The following is a 21,978-nucleotide window of genomic DNA, read 5'->3' as shown; positions in this document are numbered from 1 at the left end:
CAGTACAACCATCACAAAACAAGAGACCCGAGAACTAGAAAGGCGAGGCTCACCACCCATTTATCCCTCCGCCTTTCAATTAGCCCCACATGTGATTATCAGCCAGGCTGGCACAATTAACTAACTCAGACACCATCAAGCAAACCAGTGTATATAATAGAAGTTCACAAGGAAAAGAGAGAACAAAAAGGAAAGGAAAGAAGATGCAAAGAAATAATGGCAGAGAACTTCGGAAATATGATTAAGGACATGAATCTACACAACTAAAACTGTGAACAAACTCCAAAGGGGAGGCCCTCCCAGAGCCCCCCTCCCCCGACACACATTACAATCAAATTATGGAAAAGAACCCTGAAAGTGGCTGGAGAGAAGAAAATGTTCACAAACAAGGACCCTTAGTAAGATTCAGGGTTACGTCTCTAAGGAACCACGGAGGCCCGAAGGCAACAGAATGACATGGTCAAAATGCCAAAGAAAGTAACTGCCAACCAAGAATGTTATTCCAGAAAATGGTCCTGCAAAAAGGAGGACACAATTTAACATTCCCAGATAAACAAAAGTAGTACATTACAATAGACTTGCCCTGTAAGAAATGCCAAAGGCGGGGCCGGCCTCAACCGCAGCTGCATTGAGTCCCCAACTCCCCCAGCCCAGAAGATTGCACTACAGAGGACAGCACTGAAGACACAGCCCATGGAGAGTAGAGGGTCTGCCCAGCCCACACGGGAGCAAACTAAGAGGGAGAGAGAGAAAGAGAAAGAGAAACATCCTGGCCCACCAACCCGAGGACAACAGTCCTGTTTGGAGCAGCCAAGGCACATAGAAGACCATAGGGCCGACCCCAACTCAAGAAACCACATCTCCTCACTGACCCACAGCACTGCAGGGGTCAGCACTGGAGACACATTGCGGGAATTGTGCCTGGTCTGACCCCCCCACACACCAGGGTATAATACATAGGAAGTCCAACAGAGCAGCAAGGGGAGCAAAGCAACAAGCAATCCCCCAAATAGACTTGAGACTCACAGGTTTGGCACCTCAACAGATTCAATTGGAAAACACACATAAGGGTCAGCAAACAGACCTGGAACTATTTATAGGCCCCTCTTTTTTCATGTCTATCTATATAAGATAGACAAGATAAACAATCCCAAGGAGAAACCACAAGACCAATGGTTCCAGGAGGACAGGGGAAAGGGGGAGGTGGGGGAAAGGGGGCAGCCAACAAACCCAGGGACAAGGGAACAAGAGCTCTAAAATCGATGGCAAGGAGGGTGTAGAATGCCTGGTGGGGTTTGATCCAATGCAAGGTAGCCAAGAGTAATTACTGAGAGCCAAATGAAGGTTGAACATAATAGTGGGACAGAAGGAGTAAAATGAAATAGAGGAAAGAACTAGGAGGCAAAAGACATTTATACAGCTATATAGCTGTATAAGTATAGGCATGTATATATGTAAATATATTAATATATAACAACAAGGATATAAGTCCATGTATATATACTTATATGTTAAGTACTAAGGTAGCAGATGGCCTTTGGGCCTCTAATAAGTCCTCCCTCAATGCACGGACACTGTTCTAATAACCTGGCATTCTGTGATGCTCACCTTCCTGACACAATCATTGAAGTCAAAATGGGTGCATAAGCAAATGTGGTAAAGAAAGCTGACAGTGCCCGGCTATTAGAAGATATAGTGGCGGGGGTCTTAAAGTCTTGAAGTTAAACAAGCAGCCATCTAGCTGAGAAGCAACAAAGCCCACACAGAAGAAGCATGCCAGCCTGTGTGATCATGAGGTGTCAACGGATCAGGTAACAGAAAACCCAAAACAAACAATCATATAGATGAGAACGAGGGGGGTCGGAGTGCAGACCCAAAGCCCATCTGTACACAACTGGACATCCCCTCATAGAAGGGTCACAAGGAAGGGACAAGTCAGCCAGGGTGCAGTACAGGACCGACAAAACACACAACATTCCGCTAGTTCTTTAATGCTTCCTCCTCCCCACTATCATGACCCCAGTTCTACCTTAAAAATCTGGCTAGACCGGAGCATGTACACTGGTACAGCTAAGAGCTCTTGACACACAGAATCCAGGACAGATAAACCCCTCAGGAACAATAATGGAAGTACTGATACTATAAGGGAGAAGGGGGAACCAATCGCAATGATCAATGTATAAACCCTCCTACCCGCTGAGGGGGGCAAACAACAGAAACATGGGTGAAGGGAGACAGGGGATGGTGTAAGATAAGAAAATAATAATAATTCATAATTATCAAAGGTTCCTGATGTGGGGAGGGAGGGAAAAACGAGGAGCTGATACCAAGGACTCAAGTAGAAAGAAAATGTTTTGAAAATGATGATGACAACAAATGAAGTCCATATTGTTATAAGATCTGTAAGAACCCGCCCCACCCCCCAAGTAAAATGATTTATAAAAAATTTTAAGAAAGAAATGACAAAGGAAGTCTTGAGGTCATCATGAAAAAAAACTACAGAGAAACTCCAACCACACGACAAAGGGAAAAATCACCTCTGAAAAAAGCAATTTAATGGGCAAATCTAAGGGCCAACTTTGTGGTATTTTTGGTTTGTAACACTTCTGGTTACATTGTACATGATTTAAAATGACACATGCACAAAAGGTAGTTAGAAATTTGCCTTATTGGGTGTATAGCATGTAAATATGCACCTTGTGATAACAGTGTAAGAGAGGAAGAATATATAGAAAGAGTGTTGTCTGCTACTGGTATCAAATGGAGTTAGATTGTAATGAACTTAGAATGTCAAATATAATCCCCATGGTAACCAGAAAGAAAGCAGCTGGAAAACCTACACAAAAGGAAAAGAGAAGAGAACTGAAATGGTTCGGCACCAAGACTCAACGGAACACGAGAGAAATGACATAGAAGCAAAGAGAAATGGCAGCAGTGGCTCTTACCTACCAGAAATCACTCTGACTGTCAACGAGCCCTGCAATCGAAAGGCAAGTACTGGCAGAATAAGGAAACGTGACCCGTGTAAATAAAGAAAGGTGACCCTTCTATATGCTGTCTACAAAGACAAAAAGGTTGAATACGAATGGGTGAGAAACGATCCATGCCAATGGTTCCCAAATGGTCAATCAAAATGCATTTTACACCAAAATCTGCTGTAAGTGAAAAACAAGGGCACACTATAATGGCAAAAAGATTCAAGTCACTAAGAGGATCTAATAATTATAAATACATACACACTTACCATCAGAGTCATCAAATGTACGATGCAAACAATTGGCAGAATTGAAGGGAGAATAGTTCTAAAACCATAGTTGGAGACGTCAACACAACACTTTCAAAAATCCACATTTAATCTTCATTAGCTATCTTCAAGTCCTCTTCATGCTTATTGCACTCATGTAGATATCTCGTGGCTCAACATCAGAAAAGGTATGTCGGGCTGTATCTTTCAACCTCTCATCATACTTATTCACTCTCCATGCTGACAAGTAATCTGAGAAGCTGGGCTAGATGAAGAGGAAGGCACGAGGAAGGCTCATGAACAGCCAGAAATATGCAGATAATACAACCTTGCTTGTCAAAAGTGAATGAACACTTATTGTGTCAACAAATTACATAGCTTATATGAAATGGACAAATTCCTAAGGACACATAAACATCCTACAATAACTGAAGAATGTTTCTACAGACCCATCATAAATAACTTCCCAGCCAAAAAGAATTCAAGAACAAATGCTTCCACTTGGAAATTCTACCTAATATTTAAAGAACTAACACCAGTCCTCCTCAAACTCTTCTTAAAAACCGAAAAGGAAACTTTTCCATACTTTCCAACTCATCCCAGAAGTCCAGATGAATATAGACGTAAAACTCCTCAACATTATACTACCAAAACAAATCTAACAGCTTAAAAAAAGGACTCTATACCATCACCGAGAGGGATTTATCCCAGAAATGCAAGGGTGGTGTAAAATAAGAAACTAATTTATACAATACACAATATCATGAAAGGGAAAACTGACGAGATCATCTCAATTATAATACAGAAGACTCACTTGGCAAGACCCAACATCCTTTCAGGATAAAAACACTCAGCAAACGGAATAGAAAGAAACTCCTTCACGCGAGAAGCCAGAAAACCCACCGCCATCAAGTTGATTCCTACTTCGGTGACCTTCTGCCGGATTTCTGTGTAGTTTGACAAGAGCAAAGCTCATCTTTCCCCGCTGAGTGAGTAGCTGGTGCTTTTGAACCGCCCATGTTGAATGCACAGCCCAAAGCCTACCCCACTGTGCCACCAGGGCTCCTTAACATGATAAAAGGTATTAATTACAACCCACAGCTAACATCAAGCTTTCCCTGTAAGATCAAGAACAAGACAGGACCACATGCACTACTGCTACAAAGCCTTATGGTAGAAGAGTACATCCAGTCAGAGCAAGTGGACAAGAAAATGAAATGAAAATTATCTACATCTGAAAAGGAGCCAAATTATCTCTATCCAGGTGACATGATCCTCTATATAGACATTCCTAAAGAAGCCACAAGAAATCTACTAGAGATAATAAAGGAATCTAGCAAAGTTGCAGGGTAAAGTATCAGTACACAAAACACAATTGTATTTCTATGCCATCAGTGAACAATGTGGAAATTAAGGAGCAATGTGGAACAAAAAGGAAGTTAAGAAAACAAGCTCATGTACAGTAGCATCTGAAAGGATACATTTAGCCCAGAGGCCAGGCTTGTACAGTGAAACACTGCTGAAGGAAATTTTAAAAGGCCTAAGTATATATAAAGACATACTCAAGGATTTGAACACTTAATATTGTTAAGATGTCAGAAATACCCAAAGCAATCTATACGCTCAATGCAATTTGTATAAAAATTCCCACAGGGACTTAAAGGCTTGAAAGTAAACAAGCGGCCATCTAGCCCAGAAGCAACAAAGCCCACATGGAAGCAGCACACCAACATGTGTGATCATGAAGGGCCAAAGGGATCAGGCTTCAAACACCAAAGGCGGGGAGAAAAATCATATCCTCGTCAATGAGGGTGGTGCGTGATGGAGACCCAATGCCCATCTCTAGACAACTGGACATACCTTGCAGAGGGGTCGTGGGGAGATGAGTCACTTAGGGTTCAGTATAGCAATAATGAAACCCACAACCTTCCTCTAGTTCTTAAACGCTTCCTCCCCCCAACTACCAGGACCCCACTTCTGCCTTGCAGACCTGGCTAGACCAGATGATGCACAGCGGTACAGATGGGAATTGGAAACGCAGGGAATCTAGGACAGATGAACCACTCAGGACCAGGGGTGACAGTGGCGATACCAGGAGGGAAGGGAGGGTGTACAAAGGGGGAATTGATCACAGGGAGCTACATATAACCTCCTCTCTGGGGGATGGGCAACAGAGGGGTAGGTGAAGGGAGACGCCGGGCAGTATAAGATATAATAATAATTTATAAATTATCAAGGGTGCATAGGGGAGGGGGGCAGAGGAAGGGAGGGTGGGGGGAAGGAAAATGAGCTGATTCCGGGAACCCAAGAGGCAAGCGCATTTTGGGAATGATGAGGGCAACAAATGTATAGATGTGCTTTACACAATTGATCTATGTATTGTGATGAATTTTATGAGCCCCAATAAATTGATTTTTAAAAAAAATTCCCACAGGACTTTTTGCAGAAATGGAAAAGTTGACCCTCAAATTCATATGAAATTGCAAGGGCCTCCACATAGCCAAAGCAATCTTGAAATTAAACAACAAACTGGAAGGACTTGCATTTCTAGATTTCAATAATCTATAAAGGTACAGTCATCAAAACAGTATAGTGCTGAAATAAGTACAAATAGATCAATAAAATAAAGCTGAGAATCTAGATAGAAACTTGTAAATGTCTGGCCAACTGACATTTTAAAAGCATGTCAAGTCCGTTCAGCACGGGCAACAATCGCCTCTTCAACAAACGGTGCTGGGACCATTGGGTCTCCACATGAATTGAACCCATCAACGCAAACGAGATCAGTGGCCTAAATGTAAGAACCCAAAGTCACAAAACTCTTAGAACAAAGCACAGGGTCTTAGAGCCTCAGGGCCTAGTTTTGATGGTGGGTTTTTAGACAGGACACCAAAGCAACCAAATCCCAAACCAGAATCCAAACTCCCTGCTGTCAGGTCAATGCCAACTCATCGTCGGAGTTGCCTATAAGGCAGAGTGCAACAGCTCCCATGAGTTTCAGAGCCCTGCTGGTGTAGTGGTTCGGCACTGGGCTGCCATCCGCATGGTTGGCAGGTCGAGACCACCCGCAGCTCCAGGGGAGAAAGACTGGGTTTACACTCCCTTCAACAGTTACAGTCTCAGAAACCCACAGTGGGAGTCACTATGAGTCAGCATGGACTCAGTGGCATCGAGTGTTTTCGAAATCTTTACAGGAGTTGAAAGCCTCATCTAGTGGATTCGAACTGCTGACCTTCGTAGTGCAAAGCATAAGCCACAAAACCACCAGGACTCTGCAAAAGTAAAAAAGAAAAAAAATAAAGAAAGAAAGAAAAATCAGACTATGGAAATGAAAAACTTTTGTGCATTAAAGGACTTTATCAGGAAAGTGAAAAATGTCAACTCTTCACCCGAGTCACAATAAAAAGTTTATTTATAAAAGGAAGAAAGAAAGTGAAGAGGTATGAGCTTACTATCAAGAATATCTTAAGAATCCGTATCATAGAATACAAAAGGACCAAAAGCACAGTTAAAATACAAGTAAATGGGTAAACAAGCGGTCATCTAGCTCAGCAGCAACAAAGCCCACATGGAAGAAGCACACCAGCCTGTGTGATCACAAGGTGCCGAAGGGATCAGTTATCAGGCATCAAAGAACAAAAAAATCTTACCATAGCGAATGAGGGGGGCAGTGCGGAGTGGAGACCCAAAGCCCATTTGTAGGCCATTGGACATCCCCTTACAGAAGGGTCTCGGGGAGGAGACGAGCCAGTCATGATGTGATATAGCAACAACGAAACATACAACTTTCCTCTAGTTCCTAAATGCTTCCTCCTCCCCCACTATCATAATCCCAATTCTACCTTACAAATCTGGCTAGACCAGAGGATGTACACTGGTACAGATAGGAAATGGAAACACCAGGAATCCAGGGTGGATGATCCCTTCAGGACCAGTGGTGTGAGTGGCAATACTGGGAGTGTAGAGGGAGCGTGGGATGAAAAGGGGGAACCGATTACAAGGATCTACATGTGACCTCCTCCCTGGGGGACGGACAACAGAAAATTGGGTGAAGGGAGACGTTGAACAGGGCAAGATATGACAAAATAATAATTTATAAATTATCAAGGGTTCAGGGGAAAAAATGAGGAGCTAATGCCAGGGCTTAAGTGGAGAGCAAATGTTCTAAGAATGATGAGGGCAATGAATGTACAAATGTACTTTACACAATTGATGTATGTATGCATTGTGATAAGAGTTGTATGAGCACCTAATAAAATGATTTTTTAAAATATGAGTAAATGACTTGAAAAGACTGTTTCTCAAAGAAGATATACAAATGGCCAATGTGCACATGAAAAGATAGTCCACATCACTAGTCACTAGAAAATACAAATAAAAACTATAATGAGATGCCACTTCACACTCCGCCAAAAGGCTATTATGAGAAAAATCAAAAAGCATGTGTTTGTAAGGATGTTGAGGCTTGCAGGGGTGGGTGGGTGGGGGATGTAGAATGGTGGCGCTGCCAGGGGAGACAGTTGCTGGTTTCTCAGAAAGCAACAGCGAAGTTTCCCGTGACTAATCTCCAGTCACACTCACAGGTACATTCCCGAATGACATCACAGCAGAGACAGCCACACCAGTGCTCACAGCAGCATTCCTCATGACGGCCAAAAGGTAGACACAGGCCACGTGTGTCTCTGTCTAATTGACTGTCCCTCAGCCATAACGTAAGTGCAGTTCGGACCCCTGGTACAACATGGGGGGACCTTGAAAACATCGTGCTGAGGGAAGTAAGCCAGACACAAAAAGATAAATGTTGCATCAACAAAGATAGATATTTCCTGATCTCATCAAAAGAAAACTTTCTTAGTAGCTACCAGGGGCAGAGGGGAGAAGGAAATGGGCAGTTATTGCTTCAGGTGGGTCGATTTTCCGTTTGGATTATGAAAACCTTTTGGAAATGGGCTGTGGTAATAATTGCACAACACGGTGAAGTTGTTCGTGTCCCTGAAGGGTACCCTTGAAACTAGTTCAAAGGGCAAGTGCTTTACTAGCTTACCTTTGAATAAAAAGTCATCAATCATGTGAAAAGTGGCAAAGTTATGCACAAGAAAAATTTAAATACAGTAACACGTCCGGTTATGAGAGAGTCAGACAGAAGCTTGTGGGATATGCACTAAGTGTACACAGGCTTTCAAAACAAGCTGGCAGGAGGAGAGGCGGGAAGTAGAAACATATCTCTCCTAGCGTCAGATCGTCTACAATGAGAGACCCTCCTGATGGTAGACCAGGGAGACTCAGGTCTGACTCTTAGCATCTGGGCAAGACCCAGGAGTCACCCTGAATGTAGAAGTGGCAGCAGACATCACCCAGTAGTTCCCAAACAAAAACACACTCCCTGCCATCAAGTCATTGCCAACTCATAGCAACCCCATAGGGCAGGGTAGCACGACTCCTGTGAGTTTCTGAGATGGTGACTCTTTACTCAAGGAAAAGCGTTGTCTTTCTCCCTTGGGGCTGCTGATGCTTTCAAATTACTGACCTTGCCGTTAGCAGTGCGACGTGTAACCATGTCCCTACTCGTTCGGAATGGGCTAGTAGTTTGAACTTCCATAAATCCGCAACCAGGTTCACAGTGAAGATCCACTGGGATGTGAAGCAGTCAAAGGTGGTGGGGCAGGCGATAAGATACACTGGCTGGTCCACCCAGACTGAGAAGCTAAGACGGGGAGCCCCCATTGTCTTTTGTTAGTGGCATCTCCACTTTAAACCAAAATGCCTGATATTTTCTGGGCTCAGCCCACCTCCCATGCCTCTGGCTGAACACCAAATGAGCAAGTCTGACCCCCTGAGACCTCCAGGCTGCAGCCACAAACCAGCTTGGAGATTGGACTTTGAGGCTTGCTTGATTTTCCAATGTAGGGAGGGACAGGAGGGACGGGGCAGAGGGGACAGTCTGGATGAGAGGTATCTGGGACCATGTTCCTGAAATGGCAGCATCTTTGCTGAGCTGACATCTGAACCCACAGAAACCTCAGAGTAGAGGGAGTGGCAGAAGGTGGACCCAACCTGCTGTGAGGAGAGGCGGGTACAGGAGCCTTGCCTGCTCCTGCTAGGGGTGGGGGACACCCCCTCTCCAGGGCCTCCCTGAGGAGGCATTGCTCAGACGTACTTCCAGCCCGCTCACTCCCTGCCCTCTGCCCCCTTCCCAGATGCTTCTCCAAACTTCCTAAGGCAGCCAAGACAGAGCCTATGGGAAGTGACCTTGAGAAGGTAGCGAGAGCCTGGAGGGGATCCTTCTGTAAGGCAAAGATGCCGCCACAAAACAAAAAGCTCTTCCTAATTTACCAATCACAAGACTCCGCACCACTCATCTTGTTGCCATGGTTACCCCCAGGTAACAGGTGCATGCTACAAGGAGGATAATCCCGTGTTGACCCTGCAATTTTTGGGGCGATTCAGGTAATTTTCCTGAGGCTCTGCTTCCTCGTTTATAATACGGGGGTAATACATGTTTGTTGTCAATGTTACTGTGAAGATGAAATAAAATGCATTTGTTCGGCAAATATTTAGTGAGCCCCTGCGACTAGGTTCTAAGCACTGCTCTAAGCCCCAACGCTGTGGTCAGGAACAGAGCAGACGAGCCCCTCTGCTGTGTGGAGCTTACACGATTGTGGAGGCAGACCGACAATAAGCCATAAGCAGGATAAAGAAGTCAGTTTCACCTCAGAATCTCCGAGCGAAGCAAATGGAGCGCTCAGCCACTAACTGAAAGGTAGGCAGTCCGAACCACCCAGAGGCACCTGCCAACCTGCTTCTCACAGGTCACGAGTGAAGCTCTACCCTCACACATGGGGCACCATTAGCCGGAGCCCACTCCATGGTAACTACGGTCGTTGGTGGGATTTTCTAATACATCGGGCACAAGGAGAAGTCAAGAAGGGCAAGGGCGCCAGGAAGCGCAGGCAGTGGGGAAAAGGGTGGTGGCGGTAGATGCTATCATTAGCTAGGGTCACCAGGTCAGGCCTCAAGGGAAGGTGATGGTGGAGGGAAAAATACCCCAAGGAGGGGGTGAGCTATACAGCTATCCGGTGGAAGCCCGTGCTGACCCCACAGCCAGCCCAAAGGCCGAGAGCAGCGATTCTCAACCTGCGGGTCACAACCCCTTTGGAGGTCAAACGACCCTTTCACAGGGGTCGCCTGATTCATCACAGTAGCAAAATGACAGTGATGCAGTAGCAACGAAAATAGTTCGATGGTTGGGGGTTCACCACCACATGAGGAACTGTATGAAAGGGTGCCGGCATGAGGAAGTTGAGAACCAGTGGCCTAGAGGCAGCACGGAGCCTGCCTGCCGTGTTTGAGTAAGGAGGTCTGCTTGATTGGATAAAGAGAATAGTAGATGATAAGATCAGAGAGACACAAGCTATGTTAAGGATTTTGGCTTTGACTCAGGATGGAGGGAGTGGGGGTGGGGGGTGGGGCACACAGAGTTTAGTAGAACAGTGGTTCTCAACAGGAGGTTGATTTTCTACCCAGAAGATAACTGGGGAAATCTGCAGGCATTTTCGGTTGTCGTGGCTGGAGAGGAGGGTGCTACTCTTCATTCCAAAACCCAAACCAAACTGTTAATGATCCAGCAGAACAGGGGCGAACCTTCCCTGTGAGTTTCCAAGACTGTACATTTTTACGGGAATAGAAATCCCTGTTTTTCTCCCCTGAAGCAGGCAGTGGTCTTCAACTGCAGACCTTATGGATCCCAGCCCAATGCGTAACCACAATGCCACCGGGCTCCTTCAGGGTGTGTTCATGAAGGTTTTGTGTCAAGTTTTCAGGGTGCAATCATGAAGGTTTTGTATCAAGTTGGCTGTACCAGATCATATGGAATCTTTAGTAGTTTATTACCAATCCTAAATCATAGAATAACATGTGATAAATATAGTTATAAGTTGCTTAAATTTAATGTGCCTTAGGTTAGACTGAAAACAAAATGATTGTGTGAAATCTTTCTACGTTTGATTACCACATTATTAATGACAACATGATCCCTAACAGAGTGGAAGACACTTTAAATCATTCCCTTTTTCTTTCCATTGCTACTTCATTCTCAAAAAAGTTATTGATTTAGGTTAACAAATACTAATTATCACAATATTGTAGCTCAACCACCAGAATGCTTGACAAAATCAGCGACTATAGACACACCAGAGGGACTAAAACAGTGTGTGCTCGTAGAACAGGCAGACGACACCATGGAACTCAAAGTCTCATTGTAACTGAGGAATAATAACAGCCCTGACAGGAGCACGTTAAAAGAGTCAGAAAATAAATTAGCTTAAAGTTCATCTTGTAGATACAGTGATATATGGAAGTTGGCTTTTGAGAAATGTTTTTGTTGTAATAACTGACTACAGAGATATTTTGATTTTTTTAAAATCATCAATTTCTGCTGGAAGACTACATAAAAATTACGTAGACAGTCAGCCACTTGGTGTTACCTCTTGTGACACTGTCACCCAGTGTGGTCTGCACCCCGAGTCCATCTACTGGCACCAGCACTGCTGACACACCCCACCAAAGATCTGGAGAGTAGATGCCCCAAAGACCCAAACCAAACTCACTGCCACCGAGTCGAATGCCAACCACAGCGACCCCCTGCGGGTTTCTAAGCCTGTAACTGTTTACAGGAGCAGAAAGCCCAGTCTTTCTCCCTCGGAACTACTGGTGGTTTTGAACTGCCAACCATTTGGATAGCAGCAACCATGATGGCACCAGGGCTCCAAAATGCCCCTAAGACCCTGGTATTTTCAGCAAAGCCCCTGCATGCCTGACCTCATGCCAGAGGAGACTTGCCATGCAGCGTCTTTGACAACCCAGCTGCCCTTTTTCCTTGGCACGTCACGGGCAGAAGCCAGCCACACGGTACCTGGAACAGTGGAGGGGTTATTTATACCAGGTGCAGCATAGACACTTGGCAGAGGTTGGCTGGTTCCCAGCCTATGGAGAGCGTGGGCTGATAGACCAGCACACCGGCCATTCGGAAGCCTCCAGCAATCCCCAAGGCCGGCTTCTTGCCCTCCTAGATTACTTCCGGAGCTTCCAGCTGGTTTCTACAGCATCGCATACTCTTCCCTGGCCCCTGACACTGACACTGACCTTCCCCTTCCACAGCACCACCTTCAGGCTACTCCCTGGCTTAAGAGCTTACCTTAGCTCCCTATTGCCCCACACAATACATCCAGCATCTCACCCCTGTAACTTTCTAATTCCTCCCTCCAATCTCATCTTCGCCCTCTCTCTTCCTCTCTCAGTCTTTGTGAGTTACAGGGGGTACCCCACACCCATCAACTGCTTAGCACCCCTCTACAATCCACTGCCTTTTAGAGCCCAGCTGTATTCTCCCTCCATCACTTTTCTCAGGGTTCTCTCACCTCTATATTCCTCCAAACCTTCAGATGGGCTCCACACAGACTGGCCACCAGTCTGCCCTCTGAGCACCCACTTAGGAGCCTGTGTGGCCTCCCTGTCTGTACTGCAAACTGGAGGTGGGCCCTAGGACTCACACATATTCTCCTGCTTGATGCTCACAGACGAAAGCACCTTTTTTTAATACTGGGTGCTCAGCAAACTTCCACTGCCTGGGGTGCCCACGGATGACTGGAGCTTCCACAACTGCCAACTTCCTCCAACCACACCCACACCCCACTCCCTTGTTTCTGCTTCCGGATCCTTGTGCACATTACTCCACTCTATAACTCCCTTCCAAATTCACCTTTAGAAGGCAGGGAAAAGATGGCCATCAGGGTCTAATAGGCCCAGTTCCTAATCTCTGCCCGACACCTGTGTGCCTGTGGGCTAGTCTCTGAGCCCTCAGCTGTCTTGCCCACGTTGGTGGGGGTGGTCGAGCCAATTCCAACGCATGGCAATCCTACAGGACACGGTAGAACTGCCCCATAGAGTCTCCTAGGCTGTCACCTTCTTTCAAACTTTTTATTGTGAGTTGCGTGAAGGCCTGCCGAGATCAGTTTTCCATTCACCAATTCACACACATCTTATTCATCTCATCTACTGCAGTCTCCCACTGCTTCCCTCCGATTCCCTTGTCCGTTCCTCCTCCCTTGCCGACCCTTCTGAGCTTTGTCCTTGGTAATTGCTGCCCTTTGACCCCACTCGTGGATGATTCGAAGGTACTGGGCCTCTCCAGGCGGTTGTTCCCCTCGTAGCTCTGTCTGTGGTTTGGCTGAAGATTGAGCCCTTGGGCGAGTTCATTCTTACTCGGGAAGGAAGTTGAAGGACCGCAGCCTCAAGGGTTCCGCCACTTTTGCTTCCGCATCAGGCCCAGTCTTTCTATGCTGGGAGTTTTGTTCTATGCTTTCCTCCCCCTCCCGCCAGGAGTCTTCCGATTGCAAGGAGGCATCAAGAACCTCAAGCAATGAACTGAGATTCGGAAACGAATTTCCACAGAACAAAGGAAGTGCGTACAGATTCCCAAGGCTCAGGAATGAAGTGGCGTCTGATTCCTCAGCTACCCACGGGGTTGCCGTGAGCTAGGATCCACTCGATGGAAGCTGGTGATGGTTTTATACCGAAACCCAGACGACAATAGAGAAATCGCTTCGAAATTCTGAAGGACAATGATCGTCCATTTCTAAAGGTCTCCTCTGTTGAGCTTAAGGAGGGATGAGGGCAGAATTACAATATTTTACATATAAAAGGGCTCAAACATTTTCTTCCCCTCTACTCTTTCCTTAGGAAATCACCCCAACAAGAGGTGCTCTAATAAAATTAAGATGAAGCACAAAAAACAAGGAAGACCTGGAGCTTGGGACACAGAAAAAAAATTTCACGGGGCAAAAAGTAGAACTGAAAGAGGAATCTTCCGACTGACGGGAGGGACCTAGACTACCAGCAGTCTGCTGGAAGGTTCTGTGAGAATGGAGAGCCTGTACCAGGGAAACTCTGCTAATGAAAAAACGAGGCACCTATTACTCCAGATAAGACATACGATGAAAGAAGAGAAGAAATATAACCCAGATACAAGCAATGGAGTCTCAAGTATATACCATTTATATAATTGCACTCATATGATACCAAATACTGAGAGATCCAAACACCATGATCACTATGTTGGGAGGGGGGGAGGGTGTTTACAGGGTGGGTAACGAGGAAACTTGCTGGTGTAGGAGGTAATGCATTAAGCTGCTAACAGAAAAGTTAGCAGCTCGAATCCACCCACGGCGCCCACATGGGAACTAGGAGGTGTGCTATCCCTGTGAAGGTCGTCTCAGACCAGCCCACAGGGCCGTGCGACCCTGTCCCGATGAGGTGGAAGCAACTTGATGACAGGGAGTTTTGAGTGTCTTAAATAAGATAACAGTCCTCATTCACCACCACAGATCATTCAAAAACATCAAATTGAGAAATGGGGGGTGGGGGGAGGGAGTAAGTATATTTGTTTTAACTATAGATCTCTGGCTAAAAAACAGAAAGGAAAACACATCTCCGAGTAGTTCCCTCTGGCAACAGCAACGGGCAGCGGGCAACTAAGTGATAGTTTGCTCTGACAAGTGTATGCGTCCTGGCTGACTTTTTAACTACACAGCTGCACTGCTTGGGAGGAAATAAATAATATTAATTAATTAATTTTAACTTGAACTCTTTGTAGCCTATGAACGTAAAGAAACATTCTGACGTTAGCCAATGGTTTGCACTTTTCATGATGTAAATATTCCCATCACAGCGGACTGATTCCAAGCTGTCCTTGGAGTTGAAGGTGGAAAGAGACGCACACCTAATCTGCTCTCGCACGTCCTGTGGGCTCTTGCCTCCTCCGCCCATGCTTCCCACCATACCCAGGATTCAGGAGGGACTCTGACTATCTCTTTCAACGAGCCAGAAATCCACAGGAGAATGCCACAGGAGCAGAAGGGATTGCTAAGGGAAGAGAGGGGGGTATGGCTGCATCTCCCCAACCCCTCACCTGCCATCGCACCCAGCCTGGAAGATGTACCTGTTCATTGGTGACCCCAGGGCGCAAGGTCCCATGCTTGTAGTCCTCCAGCAGCTGCACAGCCTCCCGGAGACGTCTCTGTGGGGAAAGACAAGCGACACTGAGGGGCACAGGTCCAGGACGATGTTCCTTTGCAGGACCACTCCCAGATGCATCAAGTCCTGCGGTGTTTGTGAGCAAGGCCTTATGGGACCTGCATGAACCAGTATTCAACGAGTCAACCTAAATGCCCTTCCGCAGGAAGACGACTCTATGTGCAGGGCATGGGTTGGCAATGTAAAACCTGACATGGTAGCTCTCCGTATGATTCCATGGCCATCGTTCTAAGATGTGGAATGAGAAAGGGGATTGACGAGGAATATGTCATATAAAATCCACACACATATAAAACAGTACATATCTCTTAAACGTCTATTGTAAATTAGGTGAGGGCTTACAGAGCAGACCATCATTTTACATTCAACAATTCACACACATTCTGATTCAGCTCATCCGTGGAAATCCCCTTGGTGAATCCCCGCTTATCCCATTTCCATTCCCCTTTTCCTCACCCAAAGAATTCTGTCCTTGGGTAAATGCTTTTGATTATTCTAATGCACAGGTAATTCTGAGGCAGACTAGCAAAAGAAACTCCGTTTTGTTAGCTGCTGAATGACCTGTCTCCCTCCCCCCATCCCCCCCTAGTCCCACTAGTGATTGATTTTAGAATCTACTCTCATGTTCTCGAGATCAGAACATTGTAATTAATAATACTGTTCCTTTGGATGCTGTAGCCAGAAACCAGGTTGTTATAATCCATACTGCACCCTGTAATGGAATCGTAACATTACTTTTGCTTTCAGCTTCTGTCCACACTTGCTTAAGTCCTAGACTTGTCTTTAAAGGTGGAATGACGCCCACTTGGGGCTGCAATCAGAGAATCACTTTTAGATCATAGCAGTCTGGTTATAACTGAATGAAGACTCTTCTAAATTATCAAGACATTATAGTGGCTGTCATTTATTCGAACCCGCAACACTTCTTCCTCCAAGAAGTACAGCCAGAATACTCCTTAGAAGCAAGGGTGGCGGCGGGACTTGGTGTCATGTACTCTGGACGTGCTCTCAGGAGAGGAGGCCCTAGGTAAAGTCCAGGGGCAGCGACGGACTGACGCAATGTGATGGCTGTGGCAATGGCTCAAACAGGAAGGGCGGTCGGGTAGCACAGGACGGGGTGTGCCTCCTTCTGTTGGACTCAGGGTCACTGTGAGCTGGAACTGACCCAGCGGCCCCTCCCAACAACAACGTGGGGGTGAGTGCAGCTCAGACCAAGGGTCAAGGCCATCATCTGAAGTTCTCGTATGTCTCTAGCTGACCTAGATTCTGTTGGGGTTTGGATCCTTTCCCAGTTTGCTCGCACTCTCTCTAGGACCTTCCAACATGATCCTTCTCAGAGCACTACCTCTGGTCTCCTGGTTGTGGACACTGATATTTGAGCAGTCCATTCATAAAGACTATTTTAAATGAGAAAGCATATGTACATAAGTGCATCCCATAAAGCTCGGAATGCAGAAGCTGTTGAATTGGAGAAGGCTTTGTTGTGTATACTTTTGCCACAATTAGAAGAATTACACGAATAACAATGAGTACAAGGAAGAAGAAAATCTAAAATCTAGTGGGGTGATAATTGTACAACATTCTTGATAAGATTGAATGATTGAATTGTAATGACGTGTGGGTGAAGTGGTAATAAAACTGTTATAAAAAAATAAATGAATAAAAAGCTCTGGACGAGCCCATAATTGTCAGAAGAAAGTTTAATCTTTTTGTTTTTGTTTTTATAACTCTTCTCTTTTTAAAATTTTAATAAATCATTACAGCTCTTATAACAATCCATTGATCAAATGTATCAAGCACATTTGTACATATATTGCCATCATCATTTCCAAAACATTTTCTTTCTACTGGAGCCCTTGGTAAGAAAGTTTAATCTTAATTGTAACATTAAAGTGTATAAAGGGAATATATATTTGTAACACATAATTTCTTTTAGACATTTTAGAAACACGAATGGAGATTTGCACATGGAAACATGTCTGGCTACATCCCTGATGTGGGGAGGGGTGAGAAATGTCAAAAGAACTACAGGATTGTTTTTCCATTTAAAAAAGAGGCAGCAACTAGGATAGAAGGCAGCCTTTGTTGGCCAAGACTTGTAATAAGGATACTCATAGCCCCACATTGGAAATAATACAAATGTCGATGGCTACATAGAGTAGGTGCACCGACCATGGAATACTATGTAGCCATTGAAAACAAGCAAACAAGGAACACAAGTACGAGGAAGCACGTGGATGAATGGCTCAGACACAAGGTAGCAAATTCTATCTTCCAAAAATGGTTGCCTCAGTGCCTCCCACCCTCCCTGTACTGCTACAAAATGATGGAACTCTGTTTTAACAAACTTCCTAAAATGAGATGTCATTGTTTCCTAGCACGGCCCCCACCTAGTTCTCTGCCCTCCTGAGGGTGGTCTTCCCATGTCTCTCTCTAACCCTTCCCCCAGGGTCCTGAGCTCTCCGATTGACACCACATCAAAATGGCAGGGTTGGCATCCCGAGGGACTCAAGTCATGCTCCTTTTCAAAGTCCTTAGAGTTTGGGGAATTGCAGTGACGTGAAATTACTTAGTATAGCTCTTCTATCCATCGTTTTTGTAACTCCCAACAAATGATTGGGTGAGACCATGCAAATTCGCTATGTGAAACTCTAGTGAATGGGATCGGTCAGTTTTGCCATTCCACTGAGCCATTTCAGAAGCGGGGACAGTGAATCTCGTGGTCAGCGAGAGAAGACTCAGGAGGGAAGTACACTTGTGATCCTGTGTGGAGAAGTGACCGAGGAGCAGCACTGGGGCCGTGAGGCAGGCCTGCAGGGCAGGATACACGGTGGGCAGTTATCAGCACCAAAGGAGCTTTGAAATACTTGCAGAGGCCAGGACTAAGAAGGGACATGTGTGCTGGCCTAGCTAAAAAGAGGTGTGGAGGACAAAAGACTTGTATCCTTAATGTTGTGAAACCTGTTCACGTCCCTTTAAAAAAAAAAAAAAGACATCTGGGTGTTCTGTACAAGCCATTGCACTGACTATTGACTGTGGAAGAGAAGCCGAGTGCTATAGGAGGAAAGGCTGTTGTCAGAACAGGCGAGGAAGGTGGAGGGTGGAGGCATGTCTGACTTCTGCCTCCTACGCATCATCTTTGGTCAGATAGGGAGTAGGATTTCCCTCCCCCTTCCACAGCTGGAGGAGGTCAGCTGTAGAACAAGCCAATTCCTCGGGAACAAAAGGAAGTCTGAAGGGCAAGATCAGGGCAGTAGGGTGGATAAGGTAAGGCTTCCCAAGGGAATTCTTCTAAGACATCTCATAGAAATTCCCCTTGAGAATGATCAGGTTTGATGATGTGATGAAAAATATCCTTCCGTGCAAATTTCCTGCCCTTTTTCTCATCCATGCACTTTTTCAATTTTCTTAAAACTTCTTCCTAATAAGGTGCCATGATGGTCCCGTGTCCATCAAGAAAATCTCTCAAGAATACCTCTTTGGAATCCACGACAAACTGTCACCATATCCCATTAGACCTCTGTTTGGAATCGAACTGACCCAGCAGATCCCCTCAGAAGTCACTTTGTTTTAAATCACTTTATTGGGGGCTTTTACAGCTCTCATAACATTCCATACAGCAATTGTATCGAGCATATTTGTATACATGCTGTCATCATCCTTTTCTAAGCATGTGCTTTCTATTTGAGCCCTTGGGACTGTAACTTTTTTTTCTTTTTAGTCATTTTATTGGGGGCTCCTACAACCCTTATCACAATCCATACATCCATCCATCGTGTCAAGCACATTTGTACATTTGTTGCCATCATCATTCTCAAAACATTTACTTTCTACTTTAGCCCTTTGTATCAGCTCCTCGTGTTTTCCCTCCCTCCCCACCCGCCTCTCTCACCAACCCTTGATAATTTATAAATTATTATTATTTTGTCATGTCTTACACTGTCCAACGTCTCCCTTCACCCACTTTTCTGTTGTCTGTCCTCCAGGGAGGGGGTTATATGTAGATCCTTGTAGTCAGTTTCCCCTTTTAGCCCACCTTCCCTCCACCCTCCCAGTATCACCACTCTCACCACTGGTCCTGAAGGGATCATCCGCCCTGAATTTCCTGTGTTTCCAGTTCCTATCTGTACCAGTCTGCATCCTCTGGTCTAGCCAGATTTGTAAAGCAGAATTGGGATCATGATAGTGGGGGGGTGTGGGGTGGAGGAAGCATTTAAGAACTAGAGGAAATTTTTATGTTTCATCGTTGCTACACTGCACACTGACTGGTTCTTCTGCTCCCTGAGATGACCCTTGATAGTAGAGACATTTTTAAGTGCCAGGGAAGCACTATTTTTCCCCCCCTGAAAAAGGAGCAGTGGCCCAAATAAGTCTGGGTGCCTGTGGACTCTAAAAGAAGGAGGGCAGCAGCCCAGCACAGGTGGTCCTGAGCCTGAGCTGGCCGCAGGGGCGGCTGCATCGGGAGGGGAAGGATCAGCGACAGCCTGGCCAGTCCCAGCAGGAGTAGTCACCCACCCAGCCAAGTCAGCCAGGCCACCCTCGAGCCTTCAGCCCAGGGCTGTCCACAGCAGCACCGGCCGCAGGCCAGGGCCCAGGAAAAGACAGCCAGGGGGTGCTCAGAAATCCTGGCCTTCCGCTTGCTTTCAAATACGTGCCTCTTGTTCCCATCCCAAAGAGTCCCTTCTCAGAATCTTTTCCCAGAGTGCAGATTGCTTTGTGGGTTGTAAGTTTTGACCATTTTAAGTCGTTCATGCTGTCTAGGGGAAACACCATGAATGCTTCTTTTGAAAAATAGGAAACCACAAAATATCATGGCAACTCACCTGGAGTCACCACCCTGAGCTAATCCCTACAAAGGGGAGGCTGTTTGTCCTTCTAGACCTCATACATTGATGTGATGCTCGGCCAAACAAAACGGGACCCTGCGGATGGTTCTAACATGCTAGTAGTCCCACAGGTCGCCCATGAGCAATTCGGTCCCGGAGCCCAGAGTTTGGTCACACCTCGGCTTTGCCGGCCCCCCACCCCACCACACACACACACACAAACATCAAACACACTGAAAGGCTCCTCATTCCCCAGCAGCCCCTGCCCTGGCTTGTGGGTGCCCCCTTCCCTCAGCCTCCACAGTCCTGCACAATGACCGCCCCACTTCCCAGCGCTGAATGGTGAATAGCCCGTGTTCTCATTAGCCTGCTCACTCCAGGGAGTCTCCCGAGTTCCCATAACAACCTGGCCAGCCTCCATCCCGTTTGACATGGTCATCAAAGGGTGCCAAGGGTAGGAGCTCCAAAGGACCCAGCCCTGGATAAAAGGCAGGGTTGGTAGAGGAGGGGATCCAGAGCTCCTGAAGACAAGTTGGGAATCCAGGACTGAAGAAAGTGAGAATCTGTTCTTCCACACCTGGCGGGGCTTCCGTTGTAACCAACACAAAACAAACAGCAGCATGGCTGTGACCACGGTGATCCCATGTGACCCAGCAGAAGGGCTCCGCAGGGTTTTCTTGGCTGACATCTTCATGGAAGCAAATCCTCAGGCTCTGTCTTCCAGAGTCGTGAATTGGGTTCAAACCGCTAACCTTTAAGTTCGTAGTGCCACACAGGGACACTCAGGCTGGCCAGGGATCCTCCTCACTCTCAGCCGAAGTCCCCACTGTCATTAGCTGAGGGGTGGGGGCTCTGGTCCATAGTTTCTAAGCAGCCTGTCCTGAGAGGTCCTGGAGCGCTGGCTCTTCTGTGGGCTAGAAGGACCTCCCTGCTTTAAGCCCTCCTTTGACTCAGCTGCATTGTGAGGCTTGGCAGGAGGGCCTGGGTCCTGGAGGCGTAGGGAAAGCCTGGGGAGGGGGGAGGGAGGGGGGATGGCAGGGTGGACTCAGCAGGAAGTCTTTTCAACCAGGAACAGGCAGGCAGCAGCAGCCTGAATGCAAAGGACTCAGAGAGAGGAGGGGAACCATCCAAGCTGCCACTTCCCAAACGCCATCTCCTCCGTCTGCCTGCCTGCCTGCCAGCAAGGGCACTCTGAGAGTCGCTCCGTGTCCGGGCCCTGAAGGCCCCTCTGGAAACACGTGCACCTGGGAGAGGTCTTCTCAGGGGCAGAGGAGCCAGCAGAGGACAGTGTTGTCTGCCCCTCCATGCTATCCCCAGGTGCCTGAGAGGAGGAGGGGGCTAGAGTGCAGAGGGGCGGTCTCCAAGTGCTAGCGTGGTGGCCAGGACAGAAGAGCATTAAGGACAACAGTCTTCAGAAGCAAACTCATCTTGTCTGGAGGCAGATGGGAGGCCATCGCAGTCCATCCCCAACTAAATGCAGGCCGTTTTTCTTTGTGTCCCAGTGACTTATCTATTATTATTCTTTTTTATCATTTTATTGGGGGCTCTTACAGCTCTCACAACAATTCATACATCCATTGTGTCAAGCACATTTGTACATAGGTTGCCATCATCCTTTTGGAAACATTTTCTTTCTACTTGAGCCCTTAGTACAGCTCCTCATTTTTTCCCTCCTTCCCTCCCTCCCTCATAAACCCTTGATAATTTATAAGTGATTATTATTTTCATATTGTACACTGACCACTGTTTCCCTTCACCCACTTTTCTTTTGTTCATCCTCCTGGGGGGGTTATACATCGATCATTGTGCTCATTCCCC

General features: G+C 46.3%; 1 protein-coding gene across 2 annotated transcripts in view; it reads right to left on the bottom strand.

Annotated features, from left to right (window-relative positions):
• Positions 1–21,978, bottom strand: part of SFXN5 (sideroflexin 5) — a 132,937-nt gene that overhangs the window by 89,354 nt on the left and 21,605 nt on the right. For both annotated transcript variants that reach the window (XM_004696086.2, XM_030884691.2), the window contains exon 3: positions 15,240–15,317. In XM_004696086.2, coding sequence (XP_004696143.1) covers positions 15,240–15,317 — 78 coding nt within the window. The remainder of the gene's footprint in view (positions 1–15,239; positions 15,318–21,978) is intronic.

The sequence above is a fragment of the Echinops telfairi genome, unplaced genomic scaffold, assembly GCF_000313985.2.
Source record: "Echinops telfairi isolate 266 unplaced genomic scaffold, ASM31398v2 ScPeMD7_9;HRSCAF=40, whole genome shotgun sequence".
Lineage (NCBI taxonomy): Eukaryota > Metazoa > Chordata > Mammalia > Afrosoricida > Tenrecidae > Echinops > Echinops telfairi.
This window is presented reverse-complemented; position numbering and strand designations above follow the sequence as displayed.